The 20,142-nt window shown below is 39.7% G+C and overlaps 1 protein-coding gene across 1 annotated transcript; it reads left to right on the forward strand.

The window, feature by feature from the left end:
• Nucleotides 1-2,334: 2,334 nt before the first annotated feature.
• valopb (vertebrate ancient long opsin b) lies at nt 2,335-19,452 on the forward strand. The gene is made up of 6 exons (XM_053511818.1): nt 2,335-2,344; nt 6,628-7,014; nt 8,113-8,323; nt 9,065-9,182; nt 9,286-9,525; nt 19,130-19,452. Exons 2-6 carry the CDS (start codon nt 6,630-6,632, stop codon nt 19,388-19,390), a joined length of 1,215 nt encoding a protein of 404 aa, XP_053367793.1. The 5' UTR covers nt 2,335-2,344; nt 6,628-6,629; the 3' UTR covers nt 19,391-19,452.
• Nucleotides 19,453-20,142: the final 690 nt, after the last annotated feature.

Consider the following 20,142-nt stretch of genomic DNA (forward strand, 5'->3'; position numbering starts at 1 on the left):
GTTAGTAACATTGACACCTCTACTTTTTAGGGTTGAGCACAAATGAAAATTGTAAATGTCTGTAATTTAAACAATAGACCAATGTGTTTTTCCTGTACAATAAAACACAGCAATGTAGTTTTTTTTAAACATATATTTTATCATTTGGGGTACATATCATATACAGTAAGTAAAAAAGTACAAAAATGTAAAATATTTTCTCAATAAAATAAACAATGTTTCAAATTAGTTAATTCCTTTAGTGTCACATACTTGCAACTTGCAAAGAATAAACATTAAAACAAATTTTGAAGGTAAAGGATGATTTGACTACTCAGTTTGTCAACCATGTTACTAACAAAAATTTATCAAAATATTATTTTCCCAATGCTAAGTGATCAGCATCAAATTATGTAATTTTGTTCTGTGGTATACATTTTGGTCACATTTCGTGCTTTGTTTCTTTTAGCTTTTCCAAATATATCCCAACCTTACATGATCAGCCTCCCAGCGAGCATTGTATCTCCTTTTTTATTCAATTAAAAAAAAAATCTATTTAAAAAACGTTTTGATGAGGCAGAAAATGAAAGTACACCCATATGAATAATATGTGCTGTGAAATATATAGACTGATAATAGCAATGATGTATAATTGACTGATTATACTCGGCAACATAGTTGAAAATTTCTTAGTCTTGACTCATAACTTCAAAAGTTGGAATTGCTTGGTTGATGAATTCTCATTTTTATAAAAAATTTTTAAGAAAACACCTACCACAGTGTGTTTAAAATATATTTTACAAAGAAGAATAAAATAATTTCATGCTGACCACATATACCTTACTTGGCTTGAAGCACAGGATGAACATAATTTTTGTGATATTGTACCTTGTACCGCCTCATGCCCTAAGTCTCCTGGGATGGGTTAAAGACCCCCCTGCCAGGATAAAGCAGTGTAAACGATGAGTAAGTGATTATACCTTACTTTTCCCTATATATATATATATATATATTAGACAGTGGTAGGTGTCTCGTCTGCCATGCGGAAGGCCCGGGTTCGATTCCCAGCCAGTACCCAAACCCCAGACACTGGACGCAGTGCCGGTCCCAAGCCCGCATAATATGGGAGGGTTGCGTCAGGAAGGGCATCTGGTGTAAAACCTGTGCCAAGTTGTAGTGCGGACTGGGTATTCCGCTGTGGCGAACCCTTGCCGGGAGCAGCCGAAAGAACAGCAACAAAAGATATATATATATATATATATATATATATATGTGTGTGTGTGTGTGTGCGTGCATTGCTTTGGATATTTTCTCCGTGCTTGGTGGGTTTCCTCCCACAGTTCAAAGACATGCGGATTAGGTGTTGATTGATCGTAGTGTGTGTGTATGTGTGTGCCCTGCAATATATTGGCACCCTGTCTTTAATTCATATACTCAAGGGTATTTGGTGTACCCCGTCTCATACCATAAATCTCCGGGGACAGGCTCCAGACACACTGCAACCCTGATCGGCACAACAACTTGGCACAGATTTCATGGCAAATGTTTATTCTGACGCAACTATCCCATTTTGTCCATGCTTGGGACCAGGACAGGGTTTGAGCATTATCTGGGGATCAAACCTGGGCCTTCCGCATGGCAGGCAAGAAACCTATCACTGACCCACCAATACCCATGCACCCTGCAACTCTGTATACAGGATAAAGCAGTATAGATGAGTGAGTGAGTGAAATACTTATCATCAATGGATCTGTGATATACCAGAAATTATCAAATGACTCAAATGTCATCTATTAGGCCATGTCTTTTATATTGTTGTACTGTGCTGTTTTATTCTTGTTTTACAACTCCTTATGTAGACCTACATGTACTCCTGGATTATGTTTGATACCGTGGGAAAAACCCAATTTTGTCTCACTTTTTATAAGTAGGGAAACTAGAAAATATACTACCTGACTCCTTCAAACAGACATTGATTTATTTGTATTGGTTTAAGTATGTCTTAATAAATCTAGGACTTAGAGACATGATTTGACGTCAACACAAAGTATTCTCCATGGATTTAATAGTCAATGATAATGAAAGCATTTTGAACTGATACCTAGATCATGTGGCAAACCTGTTATAAATGTGAAGCACAATCCAAAACCAAAACATAAAGCATTTCCTCCTAAATCCAGGGCGATGTGTGTAAACATATATCAATATATTATGAATAATACTAGTGAAAGCATTAATTTCATGCTTCAATTGCTCTGCACTGAAATTTGATTCATAATCAATTCTGTCACTTCTTCTACTGAAATTGTTCATGGCTTCCATTATTTATTATTATTCATGTGTCTTAAAATCAGTCTGTCAGAACGTTCCCAAATAATCCATGGCATATCTGTGAGACATGGTGGAGCTCAAAGCACTGTCACTGGGCTATGAGTTGTTTAGCATGAGTAAGCAAACACTGCTGTGGCCTTTAGGAGTGAGACTGTGTTGAAGAATAAAGGCTGGAAGCATAAGTGGGCAGATGGGAAAGGGCAGATGCTGTTCTTGTGAGGATGACTGCCCAATACCCAGCGTGATCTGCCTTAGTCATATGATCAAGGAGCTTCTAGCAAAACATCTGAGCTCATCATGGTTTCTTCAAATGCTTAAAAATTTCAATCATTTGATTAATGGAAGGATGAATGACATTTCTCTCCTTTGTAGATTTGTAATTTTCAAACCTGGAGTCATTATAAATTGTACAGTCAGATGCTGTGGTTAAAAGGGCTGCCTGATAATCACTGTATATACTGATCAACATAACATCTAAACCACCTGCTTTACATTGTGTCGGCAGTTCTTGCCAGCAACAGGACTCTGATCGGTTTGTGGCTATAAAGTCCCATACACAGCAATCTGTGATATACTGTATAATCTGACAAATAACTTTCAATGCCAGCATTCAAATTATTAGCAATGACAGCTTGCCCTTTACATTCCATGGTCATCAATTAGCCTGAGCGCTCATGACTCTATGTCTGGAGACCTAGTAAGAAGACCCTAATGCTTTGAAGATGCTTTGCCCCAGTTATCTACTCATCACTTGTCCTTGTCTATTTTTCTTATATTAATATAGCCCACCTCTTAACAGATTTAAATCTAAAGAGGTAATTTTGTTGATGTTGCCTGCCAGTGGTTTTAATGTTATGGCTGATTGGTAGATACACAGACTTAGCCTTAGTATTCTATTTCTATTCTATTATCAGGGGTCTTCTTATATTTTTTTTTCCTGTTTTTGACTTTTGTGTGCTGCAAGACTCTTATGTTGGCATTTTGTTCCAGACTTCATTTCCCAGTATGCCAGTTAGGTCTTGTCTTATACCTGTCATTAGTCTGCATTTTTAATTCAATGTAGGAAATTGATGCCTAATCAGAAAAAAGTATATCCACTCACAAAAGTGACCATCTAATTTCAACAAACATTTTATTATATCTTCTCAAAAGACGATACTATAGAAATGAAACTTGGATATGTTTTGGAGTAGTCAATGTGCAGCTTGTATAACAGTATTTTTACTGTCCACTGAAAATAACTCAACAAACAGCCATTATTGTCAAATTAGCTGGCAGGAAAAAAAATTGTACACCGAAAGTGATAACAGCTGTACATTGTTTAACCAAGCAAAGTTCTATTCATGATGTTCATGTGTTTGTCAGTGGCCAAGTATGTCTCTAGACCTGAACCCTACTGAGCACTTGCAGGGCATCCTCAAGCGGAAGGTGGCAAAGCGCCATGTGTCTAACATCCAGCAGCTCTGTGATATCATTTCGGTGTAGGGAAGAGGATCCCAGCAAAAACATGTGCAGGTCTGGTGATTTCCATACCCAGGAGGATTAAGGCCGTGCTAGATAACACTGTTGCTCACACAAAATATTGACAGTTTTGCCATGTGCACTTGGGGTTTACTCATTTTTGTTGACAGTTATTTAGACAATAAATTCTGCATGTTGAGTTATTTTTAGAGGACAGTAAATCTGTACTGCTATACAAGCTGCACATTGACTAACCTAAAGTATATCCAGTTTTAATTTCTATGGTAATGTCCCTTGAGAACATATAATAAAGTGGTTGCTGAAATGTGAGGGTGTACTCACTTTTGTGACATAAAAAAATAAAGGGCAAAAGTTCTTCTCAAATAAAACATGTAAGTTGAAACAAAATGGTAATGTAAATTTTTTTTTTTAGGTTAAATCAATGAAATAGAAACTTATTATTTTAATTTAGTAAAATAGACATGTCAATTTAAAAGGTAGACAGGGCCACAACAATTTTTTGACAGCAAGCAAGCAAAAAAACAAAACAAAACAAGAACATGAAATACTGATAAAAACTGACCAATATTTTGTATATTCTAAGGACAAACAATATATTGTACCTTGCTTGTGGTCATAGTTATGTTGATATGAATTAACATTCCTAATTATTAAAAATAATTTGTGAACAAAATACATTTAAAATATTAATGATTAGATCCTAAAACACGCACATTTCCTCTACAGCAGACTCAGTGCCACTTAACAGTATATTAAAGCTATGCTGTTAATTCTCTTGATGTGCTTTGCTATGCCTTTTTGTGTTTGAAATCCAAGTGTATTGCTTATTTATGCACTTCTTGAATTGGGCTTAGTTCTATCTGTCCTGTTTTATTTTATGATTTTGCATTCATGCTTATTTTATCAATTTATGACTGTTGTTAAAAGTTTAATAAATTCCTTCACCCAAATTAATAAATTCTTTTGAGTCAGATAATATGCCACCTGTGGCCCAAAGGATGCTGGGAAAGGTCTGGACAGTAAATGCCTGGTGTAAATGAACATTTACATGTTCAGCAGGACACAGCCCTTTTTTAATACTACAGCTACTGATCGTTTAAAAAAAACTGCAAACATTGTACAAATGTTTTGGTTCATTTTTACCATAATTTTTTTATTAAGAAGGTGCTAACAAGCATAATGGACTCATTTGCTGAATCCACAAACAGATACATAGTGAATGTCTGAAAGTAGCACAAACATAAGACATTTGGAAAAAATATCCCAGATAGACTTGGAGACTAATAAATAGCCAAATAGATTGAAATTCAGTATTTTCCTCAAAGTATTAGAACAGGATGACCAATTATTTTGTTTTTGAAATCCTGAAAACATCTGGGTTCTAAGCTATATAAGAGGTTAGAATTTTAGCTTTCGATTTCTGAAAGATTGTAGGGGATGTAAAAATTAAGAATCTTTGAAGAAGAATTCTGAATGTGAATTGATTTACACCAAGATTAACCTCTATCAAAGTGATTGAAAAGCCAAAAGATAAAAAAAAAGAAAAGGTCTGCTCATGTTCCAAACATACAAGCTTAACTTACCTTAAAGGTTACCTCATTAACCTTTTTTGATGGTGTAACTCTGGGTGAAACATTAATTCAATGTTACAGTGGTTGGGCGTTGATGCATAACAAGAAGGTGCACAGTCTGCTTTCCAATGTTCAACGGGAATAGAATCATGGCTCTGATCTTCCACACCAACCTTGGGCAAACTCTGTCCTTATTATCCTCACTTTGTGTACAGGGACAGTCTCTTATCCTTGGAACAATTTTGGGCCTCTTATTTTCAGGAATCAATATGGTTTAATGCTACAGCATAAAAAAAGACATTTTAGACAATTATGTGCTACAAACTTTGTTTTGAGGGCTCAGTCCTTCCACTACCAAAACATGGTATTGGTGCTAAAAAGTGTCTGAGTTTTCACATAGGATCATATAACACTATTTTTTTTATAATCCGTAATGCCTCTTATCTCCTGACCCATGCTTTGTTTTTGTCAATATACATAAAAATTTATATTTTTATTAGATAAAAAGAAACACATTCCCTCCGATCCTCCAGCATCTCATTTAATCCATTTAATGTAAATGTAAGACTGTGTTTTGGCCAACTATTGATATGAGGAAAGTGAAGCGGAACCTAAAGAAAACAGACAATGTTTCAAAATCTACTGTATACAAGGTGCACCCATATATAACACTTGTCATTCTGCCTAATAAACACAAGTAATTAACAAGAACATGTGTTTAAAAGTTTAAAATTCCAGTCCACAAGTTAAAATTCCAGTCTATAAGTTTAAAATACAAAAAGTATGCAAATGTGTTAAAGTGTGTTTTAAACTTTCAAATTTATATCTACCAAATCACACCTTCATTCACTACATCACCCATACCAAATGCAAAAAAAAAAAAAAAAAATCCCAAAAGCAACATAAAGTGAGTACAGCATAACGCAGCTAAAGAAGTTTTATACGGTGCTGAAAGTTCGACCCCTTATCACACATCTTAGTGTGGACATGGACACTCAGAGTTCCTACAGTATATAAAGAGGAGCAGGAGAGCGTGAGCAGAAGATGATGCTGTGAGCTCTGCCCCCTCTTGCCTTTATTGTAGTACTCTGAAGACTTTCAAAGTTTGTTAGGCTGCTTTTCTTTAAAGAGTTTCCTTTAAGTGAATTAGTTAATTAAGCCACCCTCAAAACTTAATCACATGTAAACTTCCAACAGAGTTTAATTTCTCAGATTCGTGTTTGTCTTTTTCCCCCCCATTGAAGTCTCTCCGTCTACTTTACAGAGATGTCCAACTCTGTCTCCGGTATGGACACGTACCCGTCTTCCGTTAACGGCGTGTCCTACACTGAAGCTCCAGAAGCGGCGCAGCATCAGGATCCCTTCGCCGGTCCGCTCAAGTCGGTCGCGTCCTGGAACTACACGTTTCTTGCCTGCTTGATGTTTGTAGTGACTTCCCTTTCGCTGGCTGAAAACTCCACAGTCATGTTCGTAACCTACAAGTTTAAACAGCTGAGACAGCCCCTGAATTACATTATTGTCAACTTGTCTGTGGCTGACTTCTGCTTGTCGCTGGTCGGAGGTACACTGAGTTTCCTGACCAACGCGCGGGGTTACTTCTTCCTGGGCAGGTGGGCGTGCGTGCTCGAGGGATTCGCCGTCACGTTTTTCGGTGAGTCTGAATTCCAGCGCTCTCACGGTGCTGAAGTAACGTCTGTGTGTGTGTGTGTGTGTATACAATGTGCTTAAAGGACATAGTTATTTATTACTTGGAGGAGCTTTTTGTAAGAGAAAAGATCTGTGATGTGAAGAGTGAATTAAGGGTGAACCTTACTATTGAGTTAAAATAGTACATTTAGTCAAAGCAGAATTATATAATTTTTTTTTACTAACACTTTTCCCCCCACTTGTTGCTTTGGGGAAACTCAATGTGAAAGTGGTACTAAACTGTAATTTTTGCTATAGTACTCTCAAGGAACTTAGTGCTCATTTTGAACTTTCAGTGTGTAGTGTATAGTATGCCTTCTATACCTAAAGGTACATTTTTAAAATGACAGAAGATCTTTTACACCTCTATTTAGTCAATTAAATCTATTATACATGCATTTTCCAAATTAAAGACTCAATTCCCAAACTAAAAGTACTATAAAATGCACCATAGTGACAAGGAAAAGTAAGTGTCGAATCCTACAACAGAGTGTGGCAGTTAAAATTTTCCAAGTATAACTCGGAACTTTATCAAGGCCCACCCAGTAAAGCCTTGAGGAGCCCCTGAACAAACTTACATAAAGTAAGATTGGTCTTTTTATTCAAACAAATGAGGATGAGGTAGTTGATTGCATTTAGTTTTTATAATAATAAAAAAGTTATGGTATGATTGATAATGCTTTCTGTAGTCTCATGAATTCTCACTAACCTCATATGAGGACATCATATTTAATCACAGCCACATTGTGTGTATATCCTTTTAAGATTATCATATGGGGACCATTTGGTATCACTCTTTTGCTGAACTTATTCCTGTTAAAGAAACGCATAGCATAAGAGCCTCAGTTATCAGGGGCTAATAAGCAGAAACAGTGGGGAGAAATGACAAGGTTTCCAACATTGGAATTTTGGTCTAAAAAGGTTCAACTTTTTGTTTTCAGTTCAAGACTTACAGTGTATGTATGTATGCATGTATGTATGTATGTATGTATGAATATATACAGTATAGTGTAATAAACAGTACCGCATACATTGTAACATGTGACAAACTTTTTGCCCCTAGGTATTGTGGCTCTCTGGTCTTTGGCAATTCTGGCTTTCGAGCGTTTCTTTGTGATCTGTCGCCCAATGAAAAATGTTCGTTTGGGAGTCAAACATGCAGCACTGGGTCTTCTGTTTGTCTGGACTTTCTCCTTTATCTGTACTATTCCTCCAGTGCTTGGCTGGAACAGTTACACCGTCAGCAAGATTGGCACTACTTGTGAACCCAACTGGTGACTCTTCCCCCCCTTCTACTAAGAGTATTAATGAAATTTGTATTAAGTATTTTTTACACATATCAGACTGACAAATATTACATGCTTAAACCTACGAAGTGACAAATCAAAATAACATTCTTCAACATAAGTTAGCTAAAGTTAATTTTTCTTACCTTTTCAGTGAAAGTCACTGTAATTCTTCATAATCACATTAAAGACTTGTGTATCTTAAAGCTTTATGAGTTTTTGTCAGTTGAATAACATCAACTGATAAAGACTAACAAAAACTCTGCATAAAGCTTTAAAATACACAAGTATTTTGCGTATCACAAGCCTCCAGCATTTGGCTTCTATTAAGAGCAATAAAGAAATTTTTACACATACAGTATCAGACTGAAAAATGTTACTTTCTTAGACCTAGAAAGTCTAGGTGTTGTCTATTCTTAGACAGGTTAAATTACCCAAAAATATCGGAAGGTGTTCTTTAGTAGTCAATGTGGTTATGGCTTGTTTATCTGCATAAGTGGAATTGTTAAGAAATAATGTTCACCGGATATTCTCTTCAGACATTTATCATTGTTTTTTTTACAGAACAGAAGTAATACAATTGTGATAAAAAAGGAAAAATGAGACCTGTACCTACCTCTGAGTTAGAACTCTCAGATTGATATGGCTTAAATGTTAAGCCTTTCCTCTGTTGACATTCAAAATTTTTGGTGCGAAAATCAGATCTGGGTTTTTTCTTTCTTTATTAAGGTACTCAAGAGACTACAAGGACCATACTTACATAATCATCTTCTTTGTCACCTGCTTTATTCTTCCACTTGGAGTAATTATTGTCTCCTATGGCAAACTCATGCAGAAACTCAGAAAAGTGGGTCATTTTGTTTTTTCAATGATACTAAACCCTTTTTTAAGTTTTAACACACTACAAGAATACATGCCTGTAAAAATAATTATGGAATGTGCTCTTCCAGGTATCCAATGCTCATGGGAAACTGGGTAATACACGGAAACCAGACCGGGCTGTGGCAAGGATGGTCATTGTAATGATAATTGCCTATATGGTGGGCTGGACACCTTATGCAGCGTTCTCCATCATCGTCACAGCCTATCCAACCATCTATATTGACCCTCGCGTTGCCGCAGCACCAGCCTTCTTCGCTAAGACTGCAGCTGTATACAATCCGGTCATTTATGTATTTATGAACAAGCAGGTATGTCTTCACTGTTGATTTTGGTGTCATATACTTTTGTTTGCCCTCTCTCTGTGCTTATGTGCAAATTATATTTGTGATTAAAAAGTCTAGCATTAAAGGAGGGGAAGGATAAAGCAGGTGACAAAGAAGGTAATTACAGTGGAACCATGGATTGCGAGCATAACTTGTTCCGGAAGCATGCTTGTATAGCAAAACACTTGTAAATCAATGTCACTATTAGAAATAATGAAAACTCATTTTATTCATTCCACAACCCAAAAAATAAATACATAAAAATAATTAATATAAAATATAAAGAAAGTGTTCCCTTTCAAAGGCTACACTCGATGCTGCGTGAAAACGCTATGGGAACATCTTGTCATGTTGCCGGTTGTGAAGCATGTGTGTACCAAACACGCCAAATTTTTGGCTTTTATAACCTCGGTCAGGTGACGTCATCTGATAGGACGCACCTGCAGGTTATAAATAGGAGTGAACCGGAAACATTCCTCAGATTTTTGTCTTCACCTAGTTGTGAGCGTGTGTCTAACCAGCAAAAATAAGTGTTTAACTCACCGATAATGGCAGAGTTTAAACGAGATGTCCCTCCGTGTGTATAATCCATATCAGAGGGCGATCTCTACACTTTACTGCTTCGATTAAGTGCTACGCGTGCGCCTCGCATTCCGAGCTGCCGCGCATTCCTGGGGCTTAAACTCGTGCATCCGGCAGAGCAGTGAGAGACGGATTTAAAACTCCTTTCTTTCGCGTTCTCATCGGATCGGGAAATCCCTCTGTCCGCTCGCAAGTGCGCGCCGCGTTTCGTGTGAATGGGCAAGGATAAACATCCTCTCTTGCTTCCGCGGAGATGGTAATAGCCTCTAAGCACTTAAAAATAATAATAAAAAAAAACAAAAAACATAGACGGCAGGTTCTGTCGGGTGGCCGGGGGCGGAGCCTCAACGACGCTCTCTCCCCTTTTCTTAGCAATCTCCATACGAGTTAACCCTTTCATGGAGTAAGCTGTATTCATCCCGTGTTTTCCTGCCATCAACTTATTTATTTATTTAAATATAATTGAGGTGGAAACGCGGAGTTATATGATGACACCCAGATAGAGGAGACGCTTCCAGGCTATCTCTCTTCTGGGACATCATCCTTCCTGAAAAGCTATTACTTCCTTTCAAGCTGTGTAGACTTTTTATCTTCCCTGGAGGGAAAAGCTTTTCAGGCAGCAGGTCAGGTTGGCGCATTGCACACCATGGCGGTTTTGCACGCCTACCAGGCTGACCTGCTGGGAGACTTGAGTACTGGCGGGGCTCTGCAAGGTAAGGAGTATTGGGCTTACGCCGGGCCACAGACTTGTCTCTTCGTGCAACAAAGCAGACGGCTCGTGCTATCGGCCGTTTTATGGCTGCTATGGTCTCCGCGGAGAGGCACTTGTGGTTGAATCTCAGGGGCATCAAGGAGAAGGATCGTGTATTTCTCCTCGATGCCCCATCTCGCCTCCCGGCCTACTTGGTGATGTCGTTAACTCGGTCGCCACTAGGTTCATGAGGCGAAGTTATATAACAAGCCTTCGGGAAATTCCTTCCCCGCCTTGCTCAAGAGTCGGGACTGTCGGCCACCCAGTCTTGACCGGGTCTGACTGTTGCGAGGCGTGAAACACACAAGGAGAGTGTTTTTGAGCTGGGCACCCCCTCGACAAGATTGGGGTGCGTCACGCAATCCGCCTCAAAAGAGGTCAGACTGGCATATTGTCTTCACAAAGAAACCCTGAGGTTCATGTGCCCAGGACCGTGGGGGGTGGCCCCCCAATGGGGAGAGGCACGCAGAATTCCTTTTAAAGAATGAAGTGTCCTCCCTGGCACCCCCAGGAGGTTGGTGTTCTTGCTCCGCCACCACTGGTGTTTCGGGCAACTCCAGTCTCCAATAAAGTGTTAGTTCTTCGGGTTTTTCCTGCCGTGTTTCAGGATGCCGAACATCTAACATCCCCCCCGTTTAACCAAACCGCTGAGCTTTGCCCCTTTCAGAGAAACTGGCAGCGTGGAAGCTACTGCCAAGTATATCTCCTTGGGTACTAAGCACTGTACAGAGAAACTACAGGATTCAGTTCTCACATCACCCTCCGCGTTTCAATGGCGTGGTCTCCACTTCCATGAAACCGGATAGTGCGCAAGAGGAACGGGGGGCTGCGTCCAATTTTTTAGATTTTGCGGGCTTTACCGCTAATCCAGGGGATTTTACTCTAGGGCCAATCCCCAATAAGGGCTACGCGCCAGGTGCTTCGTACCCTTTCTATGTGGTTCAGACCCCGGTTTCTGACTCTGGGTCCCACTCTAAGTTCGTCTTGTCGTCGCAGATGCTAACGACAGACGTTTCCCTCATGGGCTGGGGTGCGGTCTTAGATGACCGTCCAGCCCAAGGGAGCTGGAGAGGCCATCTTTTTGCGCGGCACATCAATTGCCTCAAAATCATGGCTCTATTTCAGGCCCTAAAGCACTTCCTCCAGCAGTTGAGACTACCATGTCCTAGTGCGGGTGGACAACACTATGGCAGTCTCATATATTAATCGCCAGGGCGGACTGTGCTCGCGCCGCTAAATAGCTAGCGCACCAGGTTCCTCTCCCTCAGAGCGATTTACATTCTGGGAAAATTTCATGTAGCAGAGGTGGACCTCTTTGCCTCGCAAGATCAGCAAATGTCCCCTTTACTACTCTCTGACTTCCAGCCCCTGCGTCTGGACGCCTTTGCGGTTCATGATCAGGACCAACTAAGTCAAGCTGGTCTTCCAGCCAGCGTAATTAAGACTATTCTAAGTGCTAGGGCTGCCTCCCCTCAAATAGAATGTATTTGAAAGTTGGTGCATGACGAAGCAGGTAGACCCAGTCCACTGCCGAATTGTTTCAGTGCTGGAGTTTCTGCAGGAAAAATTTGTCCTCTGGCTTGTGCCCCTTGTTGAACCACTAGAGTCAGCGCCTCAGGTTTCTGACCCTTAAGATGTTTTTTCTAAATGATGTTACCTTTCTAAGAGGATTGGAGATCCCTATTGTTTTTGAAGCCTTCTGTCCTCCGCCTTTACAGCTTCGGAGCAGGAGAGACTTCACTCACTGTGTCCAGTACGTGCTCTTCAGATTTACGTCCACCGCATCAGCCAGTGGCGTAAGTCAGAGCAGCTTTTACACGTTTCGGGGCCACAAGCTGTGTGAGAGATGCTATTGCCCTCTCCTATGAGGCGCGTGGGCTCACTTTGCCTCTAGGAATCAGGGCTCATTCAACCAGGGGAATCGCCTCATCTATTGCACTAGCAAGAGGTATTCCTTTGCAGCAAGTATGTGATGCGGAGGGTTGGTCCTCTCCGCACACATCTGCCAACATGCATCCTATGGTTTTGAAGCCTTCTGTCCTCCGCCTTTACAGCTTCGGAGCAGAAGAGACTTCACTTACTGTGTCCAGTACGTGCTCTTCAGATTTACGTCCTGCGCATTAGCTAGTGGCGTAAGTCAGAGCAGCTTTTACATGTTTTAAAGCACCAAGCTGCGTGAGAGATGCTATTGCCCTCTCCTATGAGGCGCGTGGGTTCACTTCGCCTCTAGGAATCAGGGTTCATTCAACCAGGGGAATCGCCTCATCAATTGCACTAGCAAGAGGTATTCCCTTGCAGCAAGTCTGTGACGCGGAGGGTTGGTCCTCTCCGCACACATTTTCCAATATGCATCCTATAGTTTTGAAGCCTTTTGTCCTCCGCCTTTACAGCTTCGGAGCAGGAAAGACTTCACTTACTTTGTCCAGTACGTGCTCTTCAGATTTACGCCCACCGCATTAGCTAGTGGTGTAAGTCAGAGCAGCTTTTACATGGTCTGGGGCTGCAACGGGGGGTGGCCCCCACTACACTGGGCTATTGCCCTCTCCTATGAGGCGCGTGGGCTCACTTCGCCTCTAGGAATCAGGGCTCATTCAACCAGGGGGATCGCCTCATCCATTGCACTAGCAAGAGGTATTTCCCTGCAGCAAGTGTGTGACACGGAGGGTTGTCCTCTCCGCACACATTTATTACATTTATAGTTTGGATGTTCATGCTACTCTGGGCCCACGGGTCCTCGAGTCAGCTACCCAGACATAGTTCTGAGACCTTCTCGGCCTTGTGCGCACACGCTACACAACCTTGGAGTCCAGACACTTGCAGTGCGGCGGCGTTGGTACTTTCGTTCCCATAGCGTTTTCACGCAGCATCGAGTGTAGCCTTTAAAAGGGAACGTCTCGGGTTACTTTGCTGTAACCCTGTTCCCTGAAAAGGCGGGAACGAGATGCTGCGTCCCAATGCCGCACTGCCTATGTGACCGGACGTCCGTTCAGACAAATTAATCTGAGGAATGTTTCCGGTTCACTCCTATTTATAACCTGCAGGTGCGTCCTATCAGATGACGTCACCTGACCGAGGTTATAAAAGCCAAAAATTTGGCGTGTTTGGTACACACATGCTTCACAACCGGCAACATGACAAGTTGTTCCCATAGCGTTTTCACGCAGCATCTCGTTCCCGCCTTTTCAGGGAACAGGGTTACAGCAAAGTAACCCGAGACGTTTTTCTTAGTATTTGTGTTTGTGTGCGCACGCGCTGTGTATGTGTGTGTGTGTTTGTGCACGCATGCGCTGTGTATGTGTGTGCGTGTGTGATTCTAAAGTAAGAGGAGACGAGGAATGACACACTCCCCCCTCCCTCCTCTCGTCTTACACAGTAACCCTTCCTCATCTCTTATTTAGGAGGGGGGAAGACCACCGTGCGGGACGAATTACACAGACACACACAGACACACACATATAATGCTGTACACACATATAAACTACATGATATGAGTATCTACATGATACTCGGTACTCGTAAATCAAGACTTGCTCTTTATTAAAAATGTATTAAAATTTTTTACTCGTCATGAAAAACGCTTGCAAACCGGATGACTCGCAATCCGAGGTTCCACTGTATGTACTTTACAATAAGTATGGTCCTTGTAGACTCTCAAGCACCACTCTAAATGAATCCCAAAATTGATAACTGATGTAATGTTTTTAAATAATTTGAAGGCTTTTTTTGCAGTTTAACAAGACATTAAAACAATATATTTTAAAAACTTGTAGTTGATCTTTGTGAGGCAGGCCTGATACCATACCATACCATACCACTTTATTTCTAAAGCACTTTAAAACAATAACAAAGCTGACCAAAGTGCTGTACAAAAGTCAACAATCAGGCCATAAATAGCAGGGTGTTTTATAATAAAACGTTAAATTGATAAATTAAAAATAAAAAATAAAAATTAAAATGATGGTAACAAGAAAAAGAAACAACTAAGAACATAGCGACACAATAACATACTGCTACTAATAATAGTCATAATAAAAAAATGATAATCAAAAGAAAAACAAGATATAAAACACAAAACATCTCAATAAAATGCTTCACACTGGGTTGAAGGCCAGAGAGTAAAAAACATTTTTTAACCGTGATTTAAAAACAGCCACTGATGGAGCTTGTCGAATGAGGAAGGGTAACTCATTTCATAGTTGAGGAGCAGCTACTGAAAAGGCACGATCACCTCGAAGTTTGCAACGGGTTTTTGAAATTTGAAGGAGCAGTAGACCTCTCAGTAGACCTGAGAGAGCCTAATGGAACATATGGGTGCAACAATTCCACCAGATAGGCTGGAGCAAGACCATTTAAACACTTAAATACAAATAAAAGAATTTTAAAACGGATCGGAAAGTACACTGGAAGCCAGTGAAGGGAAGCCAAGATCGGGGTAATATGCTCTCGTCTACCTATACCAGTTAAAAAACGAGCTGTGGCATTTTGCACCAACTGTAAGCGAGCCATAGTGGTGTGGCTGATTCCAAAGAACATAGCATTACAATAGTCAAGACGAGAGGTTTTAAAGCATGGACAACCGATTCCAGGTCCCGCCTTGACAATATAGGCTTAATCTTTGCTACTCGCCTCAAATTGAAAAAAAAAAACAGGATTTACCAGGATTTACTTGACTATCCATTTTTAGAGTAGGATTCATTTTAATACCCAAATTTGTAATCAAGGCTTTCCCAGATGGGGCCAAAGAGGAGAGGTCAAAGTGAGCAGATTTGCGGGAGCCATTTGGTCTAAACAACATAACTTCGTTTTTTTTCCTCATTGACATTCAAGAAATTAAAAGCCAACTATCTTTTAACATCAACAAGGCAGTCCAGAAGAACTGTGCTTTAATGGGAGGTAAACCTGACAGTCATCTGCATAAAAATGAAAGGTGATGTTATATTTCCGGAAAATAGCTCCGATGCATCCTGTACTGTATAAGACCCCTTAAGTCATCTGTCAGTAAAATGTAATTTTACATTTTGTTCTTCCTTAATTACCTTTTAAATTATACTCTGACATATTTTGTGTGATATGAATGTATTTAACTCTAGTTATTTGTGTAGGATCCAGGTTTTAATGTAATCGGTTGTTGTGTGTGTGTGTGTATGTGCAGTATGTACTGTATGTATGTATGTGAAAAATTTATGTATGTAATATTATACAACAGTTAATTACAGATTGGACAAGAGGCATTACATAAGTGGTGATAATAGAGCATAACATCACTTTGACATTTAACACCATGTATCACGTCATGTTACAAGTTCTAACAATAGTCTATTACACTAATTGTCTCTCGCCTAAATAGCTGAAAGTAGGCCGGTACAGTCTGTAGTACTGGAAAGAGCGGAGAGCAGCTGTCTGACCTTTAAAACCAGTCATGGAAGCACTATCAGCAAGAAAACACTTCTGTCAAAACTTGATGTCTGAGTCGTACCAAGTTGCCTTGAACCATCGGTGTTGTTACATTCATGGCTAATGCGATCTACAAAGCTAACTAGCTTTTAGCGCAAGGCTGAATCCCAAACCCCTCTCTCTGATCAATTGTACTACTTTGTGTGTGGAAAAAGTGATTTTCTTTTTTACATTAGGTCACTAAATTTCCATTTATGCTATTTGGTATTGAACCCTGAATCCTGAAAGTTTATTCTAAAGCAGAATAAGTGGAAATATAAAGAGAAACTTATGAGATTTACAGGACTGTCCTTTTTCCTTTTTTACTGACCTTCTTTCATGGTGGTAATATCTTTGGCATTCTGCCCTCTTGCCTGCGACCACATCACAGCCATGTGTCAAAATACCGAAAAATGTCAAAATACCAGAATTGTTTAGTAAAGGACAGACATTTTACCCCTTACCATTTAACTGTAACTGTGGCTGACTCATACCTGACTCATAACTTGAGTCTGCCAAGAATTATTAGGGGCTAAACTCAGTGGCAGGGTTATATTCATAGTTTTTAAATTGGTGATGTATAGTTGGTAAGACCAAGGTAGAGTAGTTGTGGGAAAGTCATTCTTTTCTTTCCTCCTTCAGACACCCAGGTTTTCACCCAGATCTCAGCATCTGGCTGAAATGAATCAGGATGAGATGTCTGGTAGATGAGATGTCTAGGTATCTGAAACTCTTAGTAAAACCGAACTGGCAGGTCTGCCTTTGTCCACCGTTCGTCCTCTGCAGTTGATCCAGAATGCAGCTACGTTGTTTTCAACCTTATCAACTTTAAAACACCGATGTTTGCCTATAAAGTTGAAAAAACAGCTCAATACCCACTTACTGTACGTCTCAGGTCTAATCACCACATTCCCACATGGTGGTCCCACCGTTTTTTCGGACACCAAGGAAGACATACATCCAGACTGTTTTCTGTTCTGGCACCGAGGTGGTGGAATAAAATTCCTGTAGATGTCCGTACAGCTAAGACTAAGATCTTTAAATTATGACTAAAGACAATGACTAATTGGTTTATTCAATATTTGGGATAATTTCTCCCATAAAGAATAAATAATAAATGAAATCAACAGGGTTTGATGGTACTTAGTTAGTAACCTAGTAATCCTGTGTAAGGATAAGGATGATTTAGGTTAGGAGACATGGCACTTTATACTGTGGTCAACAAAAATACTCAAGTAGGCTCTGGCATTTAAACAATGTTCAATTGGTACTAAGGGGAACAAAGTGTGCCAAGAAAATATTCCCCACAACATTACTCCACCCCCACCATCCTGAATCATGGATACAAGGCAGGATGGATGCAGGTTTTTTACACCAAATTTTGACCCTACCATCCGAATGTCACAGCAAAAATTAAGACTCATCAGACCAGGCAACATTTTTCCTGTCTTCTATTGTCCAATCTTAGTGAGCTCTTATAAATGGTATCCTCAGTTTCATGTTTTTAGCTTACTCATTTGTAATGAGATATTGTTTGAGTTAGTGTTGTCTTTCTATCAGCTGAAACCTGTCTGGCCATCGTCGTCTGACCTCTGGCATCAACAATGCTTTTTTTGCCCAGAGGATTGCTGTTCACTGGATATTTTCGCTTTTTTAGACCATCCTCTGTAAATACTCAAGCATTAAAATCCAGGTAGATCAGCAGTTTCAGAAGTTTCAGACCAGTCTGTCGAGGCCATTTTCAGGCCATTCTGTCGAACAACGAGGCCATTTTCAAAGTCACTTAAATCACCTTTCTTCACCATTCTGACACTTGGTTCAAACTTTAACTGGCTGTCTATACTGTCTTGTTTCATGGACAACTTTCAATTTAAAAAAATGACAAAGTGGCAGTATTTTCTATAAATACATTTCTGGACACATCTAGCAGTAAATATCAGATCAATAAAGCTGAATGTCTGCTGTATTGTCCCCTATTTAAACCTCTTTTGACCTCGAGCTCAAATGTCTAGAGTGTAAAAAACAAACAAACAAACAAACAAACAAACAAACAAACAAACAAACAAACAAAAAAGACATTTAGAGGCATCTGTAGTTTAGTCATACTGCATTCCCTACCCTTTTTTCCTGAATATTGGACACAATTACATTATATGGACTGTTTATATTTGCTAAACAGCTCGTTGGACTAACATGTATCTATAACCATTGTAACCATAGCAAAATGTTTTACAAACATACTTCCAAACATACATAAGTGCAACTACATGCATGACAGCAGATGCATCAATATGAGTTTATTTCATCTTGAGTGGCAGAGGCGATGATATGTGTTTACAAAGAAATTGCAAGTTGCTAAAATGTTTTAATTTCCCCTGTGTATTGAGGCTTTTATGACACCCTTTATGACTTGATGGATGTTTTATGCGTGAAAGAAAAATAACTAGAAATAATTTCCTTCTTTAGTTTGTAGATAATTATGATAAGCTGGGTGGCTAAGGAGACAGACATACTATCATCAGGAATAACTGAAAAAGGAGATACCACTGTAACAGGCCATGATTTATCATTTATACCTGATTCACCAGGAACCCCGGGGTTATGCGGAAAAGTAGTGAAACAGAAACCTTTTCATCCATGACCTTTTCTTCTTTAATTAACAAAAGAGTTCTCTTGTCCTTCCACTGGCCATGGCCTGCCTAGTGACCTTTTCGTTGTTGCGTTCATATTTAGGTATTTTTCAGGTTGTGTCCTACCAAACAAGACTCGCTAATGTGAGTACTCAACGTTAATTTATTCCTCATGCCTTTACTCTTTTCTTAGTTCAGGAAGTGCCTGATTCAGATGTGTAAAGGCAATGGAATCAGCATGGACTCTTCCAATTTGAATGCAGCCTCAGACAAAGGGCCCACCACACAAACAGAAAGTCACAATAGGGAGATGTCATCCATTGCTGCCCGTGTACCCATGACCATGTGCAACCTGGAGAAGACTGTTGAGGAGAATGATGAAGAAAAGAATCTGAATGAAAGTGGAGGCTCCATGCAACTTCCTCTTTCAGAGAGTAGAGTGTGTCCTCTATAGAGCATCCCTTCCCTAGCGAAATGACCTACAGCTTAATGCATATCTGCTTAGGCATACCTAAGCCATGCATATAGAGGATGTACCTTGTTCTACATATTGTGTGCATATTGTGTTAATGTCTACTGTTGCATATTCCTTTGTGTTGTTTACTTGCCAGTCTTGCATAGTGTTGTTGCAGATGTGTTGTCCTATGAAACTGTAAATGAAAGATAATGAGTGAAATGTATGTGTTCTCACTTGAGTTGTCATTGAGTTGACATTTACCTGTAGTAAGTCACAAATTGCTCTATAAAATCTGTCTAGAAATATTTTGTTAAGTGATCCTAGTGGATCTGCTTAGAAAGGTGAGTATCAATTAGATCATTTAATTTGTACAGCATTTTAACAATGGACATTGCTGCAAAGCAGCATGCAGAAGTATAAAAAGTCCAGATACAAGTTAGAAATATTTAATAATTAATAGATTTACAGCTTGGTTGATTTGTCCTGATTGAGCAAGCTTGAAGGCATCATGGTGGCATAATAGTTAGGACTGTTGCCTCACACTTCCAGAGCATGCAAGAAAGTGGCCTGGTCTGATCAATCACTTGTTTTTACATCATGTGGATTGCCATATGCACGTTTGTCAGTAGCCCTGGGAAGAGATGAGAATATATTTGAGAAATACAATAAAAATACATTAAAAATACAAAATACATACAATACATTTATTGATGACTTGGCCTTCAAATTCTAATGGTCTCAATTGTGTA

This window comes from Clarias gariepinus, chromosome 14 (genome assembly GCF_024256425.1).
Source record: "Clarias gariepinus isolate MV-2021 ecotype Netherlands chromosome 14, CGAR_prim_01v2, whole genome shotgun sequence".
In the NCBI taxonomy this organism is placed as follows: Eukaryota; Metazoa; Chordata; class Actinopteri; order Siluriformes; family Clariidae; genus Clarias; species Clarias gariepinus.

Excerpts from the sequence above, each read along its gene's own strand:
- valopb (XM_053511818.1), top strand. The coding sequence starts at position 6,630 with ATGTCCAACTCTGTCTCCGGTATGGACACGTACCCGTCTTCCGTTAAC. Across the intron at positions 8,324-9,064 it reads ACTACTTGTGAACCCAACTG|GTACTCAAGAGACTACAAGG; the intron begins GTGACTCTTCCC and ends TTCTTTATTAAG. Across the intron at positions 9,183-9,285 it reads TCATGCAGAAACTCAGAAAA|GTATCCAATGCTCATGGGAA; the intron begins GTGGGTCATTTT and ends GTGCTCTTCCAG.